Here is a 13358-nt window from a genome sequence, read left to right on the forward strand (position 1 = left end):
AATATAATATGCTATCACCTGCACCCCCACCCCTCAAAAAATCTCATCTAAATACATCTTGTAGTTGGTAGGGTTTAGGGATTTACTCTACCCAAGTTTTTCTGTCTTAACTGTTTTGACCACAGTTTATTTTCAAGTGCTTCATCTGAGTCTTCTCACACTCATCACTCTGCTGCTAGTGGGACATTACTGTCTGAGATACCTTGAGACAGTTTAGTGATTACTGTATTAAATACTAACCACAAGTGGTGAAGATTTTGCTTTTACTCTAAACCTCAGCAGAGGCTTTGATAATATATCTCTCTCCTCAGCTTTTGACATTGTAACAGAAAAGAACACTTAGAAATTTTGCTCTGTTTCTTTGGAAATTGATCTCACATGTTGGGTAACAGGGAGCAAGATTCAGAGTAGTTAATGGAATATTGAGAGTGATTATCCTTAAATGCATTACTCTTGTTATGGCACAGAAATACTTATTTCTAATGGACAAGGAGTTGAAGGAGGAAATGAGATTTTTATAAATGTTAACAAACTTGAGCATTAAGGATGTTCTGAGAACTGTTGTTTCAGTTGTGAATAAGATTAAGAATTATTTCTTTGTTCTGAAAGAAACAAAGATTTTGTTCAATTGAAAAAAAAATAGATATGTAGAAGTAACAAATTGGATTTTGGGAGTCAGGGGAACAAGAAATCACCTTCCCTACACCTTCCTGAAAATACCAGCTGGATTTCCAGAGAGAGGGTATTTCTGTGGAAGTGTCAAGTTTACCTGGTGTGCCTTCTGGCAAATCAGATAATGGGTGTTTAAATCAGAATGTGTGTTGGGCACATTTGGGTATGGTGAGGAGGGAAAGATCTATCAAACACCATGGTTGTCTCTAGACTAAGAAGAGCACTGGGGAGCCAGAGTCATTCTTAAAAAGAAAAGTACTGTCCAAGGAATTCCAGGAAATGTCTGAAATGCTTTGAAATGTTTTTCCTCTTTTATCTCAAGGGATAGTAGTAGAAATTCTGCTCAGGGGGCTTCATCTCTTTGGAAGAAAGGGACCTAAAGAGGGAGATGCAGCTTTCTGAGCCAGCTGTGGTGCTTTTATCTCAAGACCAGTTTTGTTCACATGAATACTGTGTGTAAGAGGTTTTGGACTCAGCCTTTTTTGTGCATTCTCTGTCTTAAGCAGGTCTTGCATTTTCTTCTGCTGCTTTATGTGAAATAGAGGTTCAAATCAAACCAGCAACACACTTCAAAGTAGAAACTTCTGTAGAAACTGCCTCATTGAAATAACCTAGAAATAACCATAGCATTTCTGTATTTTGGATTGTTTTGTATTGGTTGGGTTTTTTTCTCTGATGGGCACTTAAAAACTTATTTTCATTTGCAGTTTAAGATTCTAAATGTACCGATGTCTTCCCAACTTGCTGCAAACCATTGGAACCAACAGCAAGCGGAACAGGAGGAGAGAATGAGGATGAAAAAGCTCACTTTGGATATCAATGAACGGCAGGAACAAGAGGACTATCAGGGTAAGAAAATCCCCAAGTATATAGTTTTTATTTTTAGGGGAGCCTTTGTGGATCTGCAGAAAGAATTATTTGTGATGATTAGCAGCTGAAGTTCTAAATATTAATTTGCAGTACTTATGGGAAACCTGTGTTTTGGTTTTAGTCATTCATTGTTTCCTCCCTGGTCTTTAAGAAGTTTTTGTAGCTGTCCTATGAAAAGGAATTTTCAAGTGGATCTCAAATTTCCATTTATTTTGGGAAACGGGAAGAACTGAGATTGTTCTTTTAAAAAAAAGGTAATACAAAATCAATGTGTAATACAATCAATGATGTAAACTTGTTTACTGCAAGACAGTTGAGTTGGATACAAGATTAATTCTGTGCAATTTAAGCTCTGCTTTTAAGCTATTAATAGGTGTTTTAGATATTAATAATATTTAGACTCCTTAGTCTAGCTGAGACTTGCAATTCCTGAGGTAACCTTCACCGGAGAAATGTTCTTCAAAATGTTACCTCAGCTTCATATTGTAAAGGTTCTAGGAGTCCTCAAATCTGGCGCATAAGCATATATTAACAAAATGAGGGTTTCATACAGATTACATGGTTAATTTGTTTTTTGAAGACATGCAAGTCAGGCATTTTGGAACCCGGACAGATTGAAGCAAACAGTTAATACAGCAGATCATACAGTCCCCAAAGGTGCACTTGATGTATTTAGTTGTTGGGTGGTTTGTTTTGAGTTGTGGTTTTTTTTCAGATTTAAATTCCCGTGGTTTACTCAGATAGCAAACAAAGCCAGACCAATAAAACTGATGTCTTATGTTACTGTTTCCATTTAACATCTCAAAAGTTTTTGCTCTGCTTTTTTTTTTTTTTTTTTTTGTAAAGATGTTGTAGTCTGGTGGTAATCACAGTATAAGTAGTTAATTAGCAGGAAATCTCATTTAAGGTATTTAGTGAAAGGTCATTGTTCATCAAGAAGTGGGAAAATAAAGTGGTTCTAATTTTAAAACACCATGGAATCCAGTAGTTCTTGCAGAACTTTGATAGTACCAGAACTAAACCTGTAATTGTAAAAAGGAGTATCCTCAAAGTGAGTGTCTGCAGAGCTCTGAAGTGGTAACACAGTATTTTCTTAAACATGGTAATTAGCTCAGAAACTTTCCTGAGACACTGCTCTTACTAAGACCCCTTAGCAAAAGGAAGAGAGGCTCTAGAATCAGACATTTTAGTGTTTCTCCCAGACTTTGCAGGCTTTTCCTCATTAGGTACTTCTGATATTTCTACTGGTCAAGGCATCTGGGTTTTATACCCTGTTGTATGACTTTTTTGATATCTAAAATGAACCTGTTTAATCTAGGATTTTATTGTGAGCAATTGTACTTTTTATCCAAAAAACAATCACATTGATTTATTTCTGTTGGACAAAATTAGACAACTGTTATGAATTGGTAACTGGAAATAGGCTTTTTGTTATTTTCTCATAGATGTTTATTTAATTGCTGTGTATAAAACAATACAGGAAGGAAGTCAACACAAAAGGAAAGGGGTTTTCCATAATTGACATCCCTTTTTAAAAGAGCTGTTGTTGCATCTTATTAACCTGGGTAATATACAGAATAAAACCAAACTAAGAAGGACCTTTTAATCAAGCTAAATTAAACAGGCCAACTTGTATTCACCTTTGGAACAATTTTTTATTTAGATTTTGTGCAGTTGATGGTTACTTTTGAAGTGTCATCCTGTCTGTGACAAGTTGGTACCCATTGAATGAAAGTGTCGGATTTAAATTTCTGTGTCAAGCTTTGAAGTTACTGAGGGAGGAAGAATTCTCAATTTCTGGAAGAATGCCTCAGGGTTGTCCCAATGTTTGCACATCTACTTGTTCTTTTCATCTGCACAGGGTAGCTAACAGATGGAAATTCACCAATGTACTTCAAAGTAGTATCAGATAATGATTTAATGTTTCAGCAAAGCTTACTATATTACAAACATTTTTTAATTTTTAAAGAACTATTAGGAACTTGGGTGGTTCTCTAGTTTAGACTGGTACTTTTCTGTCCAGATTATTTTTTCTTCACTGAAAAACCAAGGAGGTTTGGTGATGTGCCTTCAGCCTAGAAAACACACTGTGCTCCCCTGCCATCTCTGCCTTGTATCACCTTCTCCAGTTCTGAACTTCCCAGTCCCATATTTCCTTTCATCTTTTGTGTGGAAAACAGAAGAGGCAGATGCACACATACTTCACACCTGGCTGGCAGGGTACCCTGATCTAGTTTTCCTCCTGAGTCTCCTCATTGCTCCCAGAGCTCTGTCCTGGCACATGGGGTTGTTGTGAAGGCTGATGTTTCATGATGTTTACAAACACAGACTGTCAGTGTGTTCAGTGGCTGCCTTTGCCAGGTGCTGCATTCAGTGTACAGAATGTGAATACATGGGTCACTGACTCTTGACACAGATACAGTCACAGTTTCCCAGTTTCTCCAAGACTGGGTGGATAACTTTACTGAATGTTTCACCTGCACTTTGTAAATGGTGAGGGAACCTCATTAGAGTCTCCAGTTTGGCCCCACTGAGAGCAGTGTGTGTGCAGCAGGTGATGGGTGTGTGTCTCCAATGAGATTACCAGAGATTAGAGAACCAGACAGAGCAGACTTTCCAACAAAATCAGTTTAACAGCTTAGTCCACTTTTCCCCTTCATTTATCCCATCTGTCTGTTTGCTGAGTAAAGTAGATCCCTGCTCAGGTGGACTATAGGAATACTTTCCATTAGATATATTAACAGATTGGCAGAGGTTACCTCCTATGATGTATCTGTAATTATATTGGCTACTTAATAAGCATTAACTTAGCCTGGTAAAGAAACATTTTTTTACCATTAAAAAATGAAATTAAATTTTAGAAATTAAATTTTACCAAATGTCAAAATACAATACTATCCTAGTTTAAATTGCCCAAAAGTTGACTGTCCAGGGCTAAACTGGGTAGTGTGGGCTGCACCCAAATTATTCTCACTGATGATAAAGTGAAAAACTGCATGCATGGGACAGCTGGTGCGATGTAGGTCAGCTGAGTCACCTTCTTCAGGTGCCTGTCTTCCCTAGAAAAGGATCCAATTATGCCAAGCTTAGACTTAAATACCTGACTGGCAGTGCCTAATTTTAGGACAGGTTTCTAGCTGAGTCTTTTAATTGGCAGCAGCATTGTCCAGTTGTTACTATTCCAGGGCGATTTAATGTTGAGGCCACTCATGCCGCTATCTTTGTTCCTGAACATTGATGAGGAAAGTGGTGGTTGATATTGTCGTAGTTTTAAAGCTACCCCATGACAGATATGTTTAGAAAGAAAAGGTTGAGGGCCTTTTCTTGAGCATCTGTGATGAAAACCGTTGCTGGCAGTTCCTTCTGCAGGAAGATCTGGCGATGCAGTTCCTATTGAGGGGTAGCTTGGGTTTAGCAAAGCTGTGGATGCAATTTGTAACTTTTTGTAATTAACTTTTGTGGAATAACTTGAGTGTTAGCTCTACAGCAAAGTGTAAGTGTAAATGGCGGTGAAATGTGCATATGTAAATTCCTATGTAAAATGATGCATAGAAAATGTATTTAACTTTCTTCTATTTACTTTTCTTCTGCCTGAAATCCCAGAAATGTTGCAGTCTCTGGCACAGCGTCCAGCTCCAGCAAATACTAATCGTGAGCGGCGGCCTCGTTACCAGCATCCGAAGGGAGCACCTAATGCAGATCTAATCTTTAAAACCGGTGGGAGGTAGGACAATCTTCCTTTAAATGTGGTAATTCTGGTTCTAGGCAAGCAATTATCTTCATAATTGAAACACATAATGATCTCTGTAGTGAGTGCTTGGGCAGTCGTTTCCATTCTAAAGCATTTTCTTAAATTGCCAAGCAGTGTTTTGTGGATCTAACACAGTGTCTTTGCCTCTGTGACAGTTTGGAAGCCAAAAGATTATTTTTTTCAGTTGTGAAATGGCTGCTAGAATCTGAGCCTCTGTAGGGGAAAAGATGCAAGTCTGCTTTCTCCATGAGAAAGGGAGAGGATTTTTTTTTTTTTAGTATCTGCAGAAATTCTCATTATGGTTTTTCTGTGAGGTAAATTTGACAGCTATTCCTCTGTATTTGATGCCCTGAATGGAAAGTAAATATAGTAAAGGTGGGGAAGATGGAGAACTTTTCACTTTATGGTGTGCAAGAGTGTACCAAAACCAGCATTAACATGAAAAGAGTCATTCCTGATTGCTTAGTAGTTGTTCTGAGGCTTTAGTATGTGTCTTTTCTCACTCAGAGTAAGCTGGCAATCAGACCATTAAATTAGCCCTGCAGCACACTTTTGAATAGACAGAGTTTTGGGTGAAATTCAGACTTCCTTTCATGTTTCTCTTTTCTTTGCAAGTTCATTTTGAAGGTAGATTGATAGGAGCAGCAACTGGGAAGGGACACTTTACCTCCTAATGGGTCCGTGTGTAAATTGCAAATAAGTTGATGTAATGTCCTATTTCTGTGTTCCAGTACCATTTCCAACTTCTTTGTGTACATATTTATGATAATTTGATAATGTCCTGATGATCACTCACTCCACTGAGACCTCATACAGACACTGCTTGCACAAAAAAAAAGAATTTAAAGATTGCAATTTAAAATAAGTGTTTTTTCAAAATGAACTAGATGTAACTCAGTTAAATGAGCAGTGCTTTCCATTTAGCTTTTTCATATCACTGTGACCTAATGCTGTTTTATGAATACAGAGTGTTCAGGTACTCTGAATTGCCACAATACTTGCAGGTGTTTCATTAACAGCTGCAGCCTACTGTTCTTTCAGGCATGAGATACATGCTGCAGTTATTCTTTAAATACAACAGCCAGACCAGTAGATGTGATATCTGTAGATTTATTTTAAATTATTTTCTTTACAAAACTTTTTATATTCTGATGTTGTAGGGAAAATACAATTTAGGACTTCACCGTGAAGTAGGTCAGATGTTATCCAGCAAAAAGTTTGAGTAGTGTTTGCTTATTCAAGTGCCATGCACTTGCAGTTCTGATGTAGTTTTGTTTTATGGAGTTTACTCTTTGTTCCTTTTAATCCATAAGCTCCTTGGAACACAGACCAGGAAGTTTGTTTGAGCAGATATATTTTTTTTTGTTGTGAACTGCAGTGCTCTGCCTGGCAGTCATGCATTGGTTGATCCATCTCAGCCTGTGTTAGGGGACTTTTCCTAACTCCATTTATTTATTGAAGACTGTGGGTCCACCAATGGCTTCCCACTGGCACAGATTGTCTGTTTCCTACATTTTTAGAGCCTCTGATTTGTAGGATATATTGAAAATTGTCTTCTGACTTTAAAGGTTGCACTGCAGTCTCTTCCCAGACACCATCGTGCTTTGTTGAAAAGTTACCCTGTGGATTCTGAGGATACTGGAGGATCTTGCTGAGCAGATGGGAACTGAGCTGTTAATTTTCATATGTAGAGAAGGTTTCACGTTCCTACCTGGTAGAACCAGTGGTGTAACAGATGTTATCACTTCCATAAGGACACTGTGTTTTGTTGTTGCTGCTTCTTTGTACATGAACACAACTGAAATGGTATTTTCTTGCAAAATAACTCAAACTTACTGGAAAGAATAGTTTGCTGCTTTCTTTAAGGTATACAACTTTTTATTTTAAAATTCTTGAGGTTAGGGATAATCTAAGTAAATAAATCTCCTGGTTGATTCCACTGTAATGTGCGATGTGAGGTTCTGACAGCTGAGGTAGGAATGAAGCCTTTCTTGCATTTCAGGGAGTGTTGAGAGTAGAAAAATTGATTTGTTCTTTTTACCTCTGCTTTTGTGTTGGTAAACATGCCCTGAGCATTGTGTTTCAAACACCTTTTAGGAAGTTAAATCCAAATCTACCTGTTGTAACAGTTTGTTTCAGAAATTAATGAAGATAACATTGGGTTCTTTCATATGTTTTTGGCCTTGAACAACTGGATCACACTAAGCAATTAGCCCTCTATACGTTTTCAAAAAAGACAAATCTTCTGCAGTTTTTACTTTATTTCTCCTCTGTTAATGTCCTTCTGTGTTCTGTGATAAAGTAAATGCAGTGAGATTTACAAGCTTTGCCAGAGTTCTTATTATTTAGTATGTGCAAAATGCTGAGTTTATTCCTGTGTGTTTGGAATTGCCTGTTTTTATTGCCTCAGGTTTTGAGACCTGCTGATCCTTTAAGGAGGAGATTCTTTCTGGAACTCATACATTTAAGGCTGACTGGTCTTAAAGATAATTTACTGTGACTCCATTAAAAGTAGGGTTCCTTGATTTACTTCAGCAGAACTGGGAAGAAAACAATTTTCTCTCTTGCCTCCAGTTCTGTAGCATTTGTGTTTCAAGAGAGGCCTTTGGCTCTCAGGCTATTAAGCTACTACCTTCAGGAAACACAAAATTTACTAAAGTAAATTTTTTTTGGTGATGGGATTATCACAAAAATAGACTTATGAACAGCTTCTTAAAATGTAAAGTGGTTTTCCTTTATTTAAGATGTTTGAGATCCATTAAATGGCTAGGTTTTAAAAGTGAAATGAAAATAACCACATTATATAAAATAATTTTAAAACATTGATTACCAAGAAAGTCAAATTTCTCCCTGTAATTCTTTTGTTGAGAAGCGGGGCCTTATGTATGATTTTATCTTGATAAACCTCTCCTTATTAAAAGAAGTAGCCTCAAAATTTATTGCTGTTTTGAAAGTATAGATAGGCACTGCCTGTGTCCAAAGTTCCCCTGGGGATGCAGGCATAGGTTGGCAAACCAAATCATACTCAAGTTAAATGGTGATCTCAGGTCTCCTGTTTACATCTGACTCTTGTTTCTCTTTAACCTATTTAATAAAGAAAAATAAAGCATAATAGTAATAACAGGATGCTGGGATTTTATTAGCTAAATATGCTCATCATAAAGAATATTGCATTAATGCTGAAAAATCAGAGTTTGGATAATGAGGAGAAACGTAAATTAAACATGATTTCCTGTTTCAGCTACTGGACCAACGCAAGTCATACATCACCTGTCAGGAAATTGATGCATTGGCAATACTGCTCTATGAAGCAGAATTCACTTCTTACTGAGATGAGCCTTTCAAACACAGCTAAGAAATTCCAAACCCCTTTTCAACTGTTTCATGGGAGGGAAGCAAAGGGAGGAATATGGGAGAAGGGCTCCAAATCCTGCAGCTGCTTCTGGTGAACTGCACTGGAGCTGAACAAAAAAGGAAAAGCCTCAGGTGCTTGTCTTGGCAGGATGGTGCTTGTTGAGCTCTGCAAGCTGGGTCTGAGTCTAACCCAGACAGCAGAGTTGGAGAGACACCTGATCACAGTTCAGTTTAGAGGGAATGGAAGGCAAAATTGTGTTTATAAGCCATCCCCAGTTAGAAGGACTCCTGTGTTTGAAAAGGTTCTTTCAGTATAAATAATAACTACCTACCAAAAACCCCTGTAGCTTTGTGACCCTCTGGAAACCAGTCACCAATCCCCAAAACACCTCCCTGCTCCCAACCCACTATACACACTGACTTTGATTTCACTTTGTCAGAACATTTTATTTTTGATGGATAGATGAGAATATAAAATAACTTGCAGAAGTTAAGATTCTCTTACTTAGGTGAGTCCAGCTTTTGTGGTTTATTTGAATTTTGACGTTCACAGTATGGAATATGATAAGTCACATGATAGGTTTTTAATTGGGCACCTTGGTGTTTTCTGTTGTTTGTTTGTGGTTTTGGGTGATTAGGGGAGAGAAAGAACAAAGAGCATGGAAGATGAGATTAGTTGAGAAAAGCAAAGTAGGGAGTGAACTGGGAGAGGAGGTGTTTGGAGCTGGAAGTTTGTGAGGAGATTTGTGAAGAAATGCAGCACTGCAGAAATATGCAGTGTTGTGAATTGGAGGACACGAGGGGATTAGGGATAAATGGAAATCCAACTTCAAAGGTCTCACATGTCAAGAAATTAAGAGATTTTTGTGATCTTGTGATGTCAGCAACATGCAGAAAGGAGTTGATTATTGATATTCTCCTGGGCACTTCTCAGTTTAAACTGTAAAGTTGTCTTGCTGACTGAGCTCTTCCAGCTTCCCCCGTGCCATGGCTTTGTGATTATTTCATAGCCTACGGTATTTCTGTGTGTTTTCATGGCTTCCTGCTTTCTGCTCCAGCCTTGGTTTGTTGCAGAGGTTCTCTGTATTTCCCTGTTACAGGTAGGTAGTGCTAATGCTCAGCAGTGGCGTGAGAAGCTGACTGTATGTATTTCATACAAATTAACAGTGGCAGGGAGTGTGGGAGGAGACTGCAAAGAATTAATTTATTTTACACATAGAGCTCAGGATGGTTTTAATTACATCTGTGTACTGAGTTTGACCTTGCAAAATACAGGTTTGGATCAAGTTTACTAGATCAGACACAAATGTCAAATACCTGGTTTGGGAAAAACTACTACTTCTAATTTTGGCAGCAGCACGTTGCTGTACTGCCCCAAAACAGGGATCTGCCACCAGCCTGTACTGGTAGCTGCTGGTTTGGCTGAGAATCATTTTGACCAAGTTGGAGAGATGCAGCCAGTCCCAGCCTTTTTCCTTCCCTCCCCATCAGCAGTAGAATTATTAAGCTGTGCTTCTGTAGTTCAGCATCTCATCTGGGATGATAAGGTGCAGATTATCCCTCTGCTTTTGTCTGGTGTGGCCTTTTAAAATGCTTGTGCAGAAAAGAGAAATATGTAACTTTTCTTTTAGAGGGTAAGAGGGTCTCAGAATGAGTGGCAGCTGCTTTCAAGGCTGTTCACCCGCAGAGTTCTGGGCACCTGAGACTGATGTGATTCCTCTCTTCCCGCAGGAGACGCTGATCCAGCCGCCAGTGTCATTTCATTAGGTCCTGTATCTCTGGTGTTGTGGAGTCCTCCAGCGATTAAACGAGAGCAGTGGACACATCTCAGCATGTCAGTCTAGAGCGTTCAGAACCGAAACCTGGGACAGGCTGGGGCCGTGGGGCACGAAGAGCGGCCTCCCCTCTCCCCCCCCACCCCCCCAAAAAAGCTTTTTGTTATGGGAACCGCGTTGAGGGTTAATCTTCTCACAGGAGCAGAAGCAAACAAGTGAGATGGGGAACTTGACCTGCGAGCAGCTCGGTGAGAGCCGGGAGCAGCCTGGAGTTCAGACGATTACACTGGAATGGGAAAGGCCTTTGGCAGCTCAGCATGCAGGGAAATAAAGCTCTGAACTCGCCGCAAGTTACATTGTCTCCGACTCGAGCACTTGGTGTTGGAAGGATGTTCTTTGGGGGCCGCAAATCTACAGTAGAAAAACATAGAGCAAATGGCAAAATCCAGAAGAATACCCTGCCGAGTAGGATAACTTCTCAAACACTCCTCAGTGCGGATGTTCTTGGTTAAGGAAGAGCCTTTTGCTGCCAGATGTGCCAGAAAGGGGGTGGGGAGGGGTGAAAAGCTGAAGAGCTAAGGAGGTAAAATGTCTGTTAAGGTCTAAAATAGAAAGTGAAGTTGATGAACACGGGGTGTTGACTCGTACTGCTTGGAACAGCCTGACACCAGCCTAAGGACAGGGATATAGTTGAGCCCATTGTATGTATCATTGAAAACCAAAACGTGCCAGTCAGCATAACAGGAGGATGTCAAGGAGTGGATCCAAACATTTTGTTGATCTTCATGGGTTGATAAGCCTCTGTGTCTATTGAAACAAACAAAAAGTTTAAAAAAAAAAAAAATTAAGTCTGGAAACAAGTAGAATTTTAATTTTTTTTCTAAGTAGAAGTGAGTTTTCTTGGTCTGTTTCTGACAATCTGTTATTTATTAGCATAGGGTTTTGTTTGCTTTCAGGTAGAGGTAGTTCATTGAGTTAAAGAGCCCATCTGTATGTTACTACTAATTCTTTTTTCTAGCTCTTTTAAAATCCTTTTTACCACTGGTTTTGGTTTCTGCATGTAGGAAGAGAGACTTGTAAAATTGTAACATTTCATACAGAAATGTCGCCCAATTGATCTTCACCAGCTTCAGAAATCTGACCTTTGCCAATGCTGCAATAAAGTGTTGTAATTTAGAAACAGTGTCTGCCTCTTGACATTCACTTCGTTCTTTGGAAATGTTTTGAAGGGTTTGTGGTGTACTGTGGGCTGTAGTTTGGTCAGGAATTCCAGGTCTTTGATTCAAGTCGTACATGATTTTTTCATATCATTTTCTTTCCACATGAAATTCATGGGTACGTTTATCGATCATGTTTGTAACTGAGCTCCTCCAGGAATGTCTCCTACACCAATATGACCGTATCCACTAGTCATATGTAATTTCCAATTCCCCAAAGAACAATGCCTACCAATTCCTAATAGCAAATTAAGTATCTAATTGGGGGTCAGACTAGAGTCAGCTTCCTTTTCTCAACATGTTGCTTAGTTTCAGAAGCATTTAATTTATCCAGATTGAGTAACTGCATAAAAATAAAATATTAGCTCTGTTTTTATGTGTCAATTCAACGCTTTGGATGGAATCGGGATCAATGGAAATGTCTTTATAAAATTATTTGTTAAAAATAGTTTAGGGTCAGCTGGGGAGTTTCCTGACTTCAGGCTGAAATCAAAAAACAGTTCAATGAAACCTTCTGAAGATTAATTTTAAAATTAATTATCCTAATGTTGTGCCAAATAAAAACCTCAAAGACTATTGTGAGTGAAATAATAGGGGTTGAATGTACAGGGACAAGCCTTTTGGCCGGGCCTGTTGCAGTAGGACAAGGAGTAGTGGTTGTAAACTAAAAGAAGGTTGACCTAAATTAGATATAAGGAAGAAAATTTTTACAGTGAGGGTGATAAGACACTGGCACAGATTTCCCAGAGAGGTGGTGGATGTCCCATCCCTGGAAACATGCAAGATTTCATCCTGATTTATTCGAATCTGCCCCTGCTCATTGCAGGTTTGTTGAACTGGGTGGTTTTTAGAAGTCCCTTCCCTTCCAACCTAAACCCTTCCATGATACACAGAAAACCCCCAGTTTGCATTCACTTTATTCCTTTATTTATTCCCAAGTGCTGACTCCACGTCTCGTGGTGTGGCTGGATGCTGGCCCTGCTGCTTGCACAGCAGTTTCACCACCTGATCCATGAGCAGGTTCTTGCTGCAGGGATTGCACAGCTCCTCTCATGTTTTTAGAATCTTTTGCCTTCCTTTAGAGGGCTTTTAATTAAAATTACTGGGTGTGTAGCCTGGGATTGATACAGAATGGGGAATAGCCTCTGTTTTGGTCAGTATCTGTCACCTGTGAATATTGCTGCTTTACCCAGATTACAAGATGTTCATTTTAATTGATGTTTAAATTATGTTTCATGTCATTGCTTCTCTTCCCCTGCAGTGCAGTGACCCACGGGTGTGTCTGGTCACTGGGGAAGTCATCCCAAATTCAACCTGTGGCACTGTTGGATGGGGCAGAGGATGTTCCCTGGGAGCTTTTCTCAGGGGATGCTGGTTGAAGGTGCCCTTGCAAAGAGTGTTTCTGCAGCAGTGTTCCCAACCCTGCAAGCAAGGAGTTAAGTCTGGGAAAACATATGTAGATGAAGGAGAAACTGCTTCATGTCCTTGATTACGTAAAATATTTCTGTTATCTTATTGTTCTGTGGAAAGAATTTGGACTAAAGTCAGGCCTTGGCATTCACAGTTGTCTTCACTGATGTGAGGCTTCTCGAGCTGATAAACAAAATGTGCTGTAGGTTTGTGCTCAACAATTGTGCCTCAGTTTTTGATGGTAACTTCTCTTCCCACATATCTCAAGCCTCCAAAGCTCAAGGCAGGGGCCTGGGGGAATGAAGTCCT

The 13358-nt window shown here is 39.2% G+C and overlaps 1 protein-coding gene across 4 annotated transcripts in view; it reads left to right on the forward strand.

Annotated features, from left to right (window-relative positions):
- The window catches only part of UPF2 (UPF2 regulator of nonsense mediated mRNA decay), a 52498-nt gene extending 40896 nt beyond the window's left edge, over positions 1-11602 (forward strand). For all 4 annotated transcript variants that reach the window (XM_005526056.3, XM_014255205.2, XM_088055062.1 and 1 more), the window contains exons 20-22: positions 1380-1521; positions 5146-5266; positions 10379-11602. In XM_005526056.3, the coding sequence (XP_005526113.1) occupies positions 1380-1521; positions 5146-5266; positions 10379-10388 (273 nt within the window). In that variant the 3' untranslated portion in view covers positions 10389-11602. The remainder of the gene's footprint in view (positions 1-1379; positions 1522-5145; positions 5267-10378) is intronic.
- The last annotated feature ends 1756 nt before the right edge of the window (positions 11603-13358 follow it).

This window comes from Pseudopodoces humilis, chromosome 5 (assembly GCF_049639895.1).
Source record: "Pseudopodoces humilis isolate 2021_Gansu_Grassland_sample_001 chromosome 5, ASM4963989v1, whole genome shotgun sequence".
NCBI lineage: Eukaryota > Metazoa > Chordata > Aves > Passeriformes > Paridae > Pseudopodoces > Pseudopodoces humilis.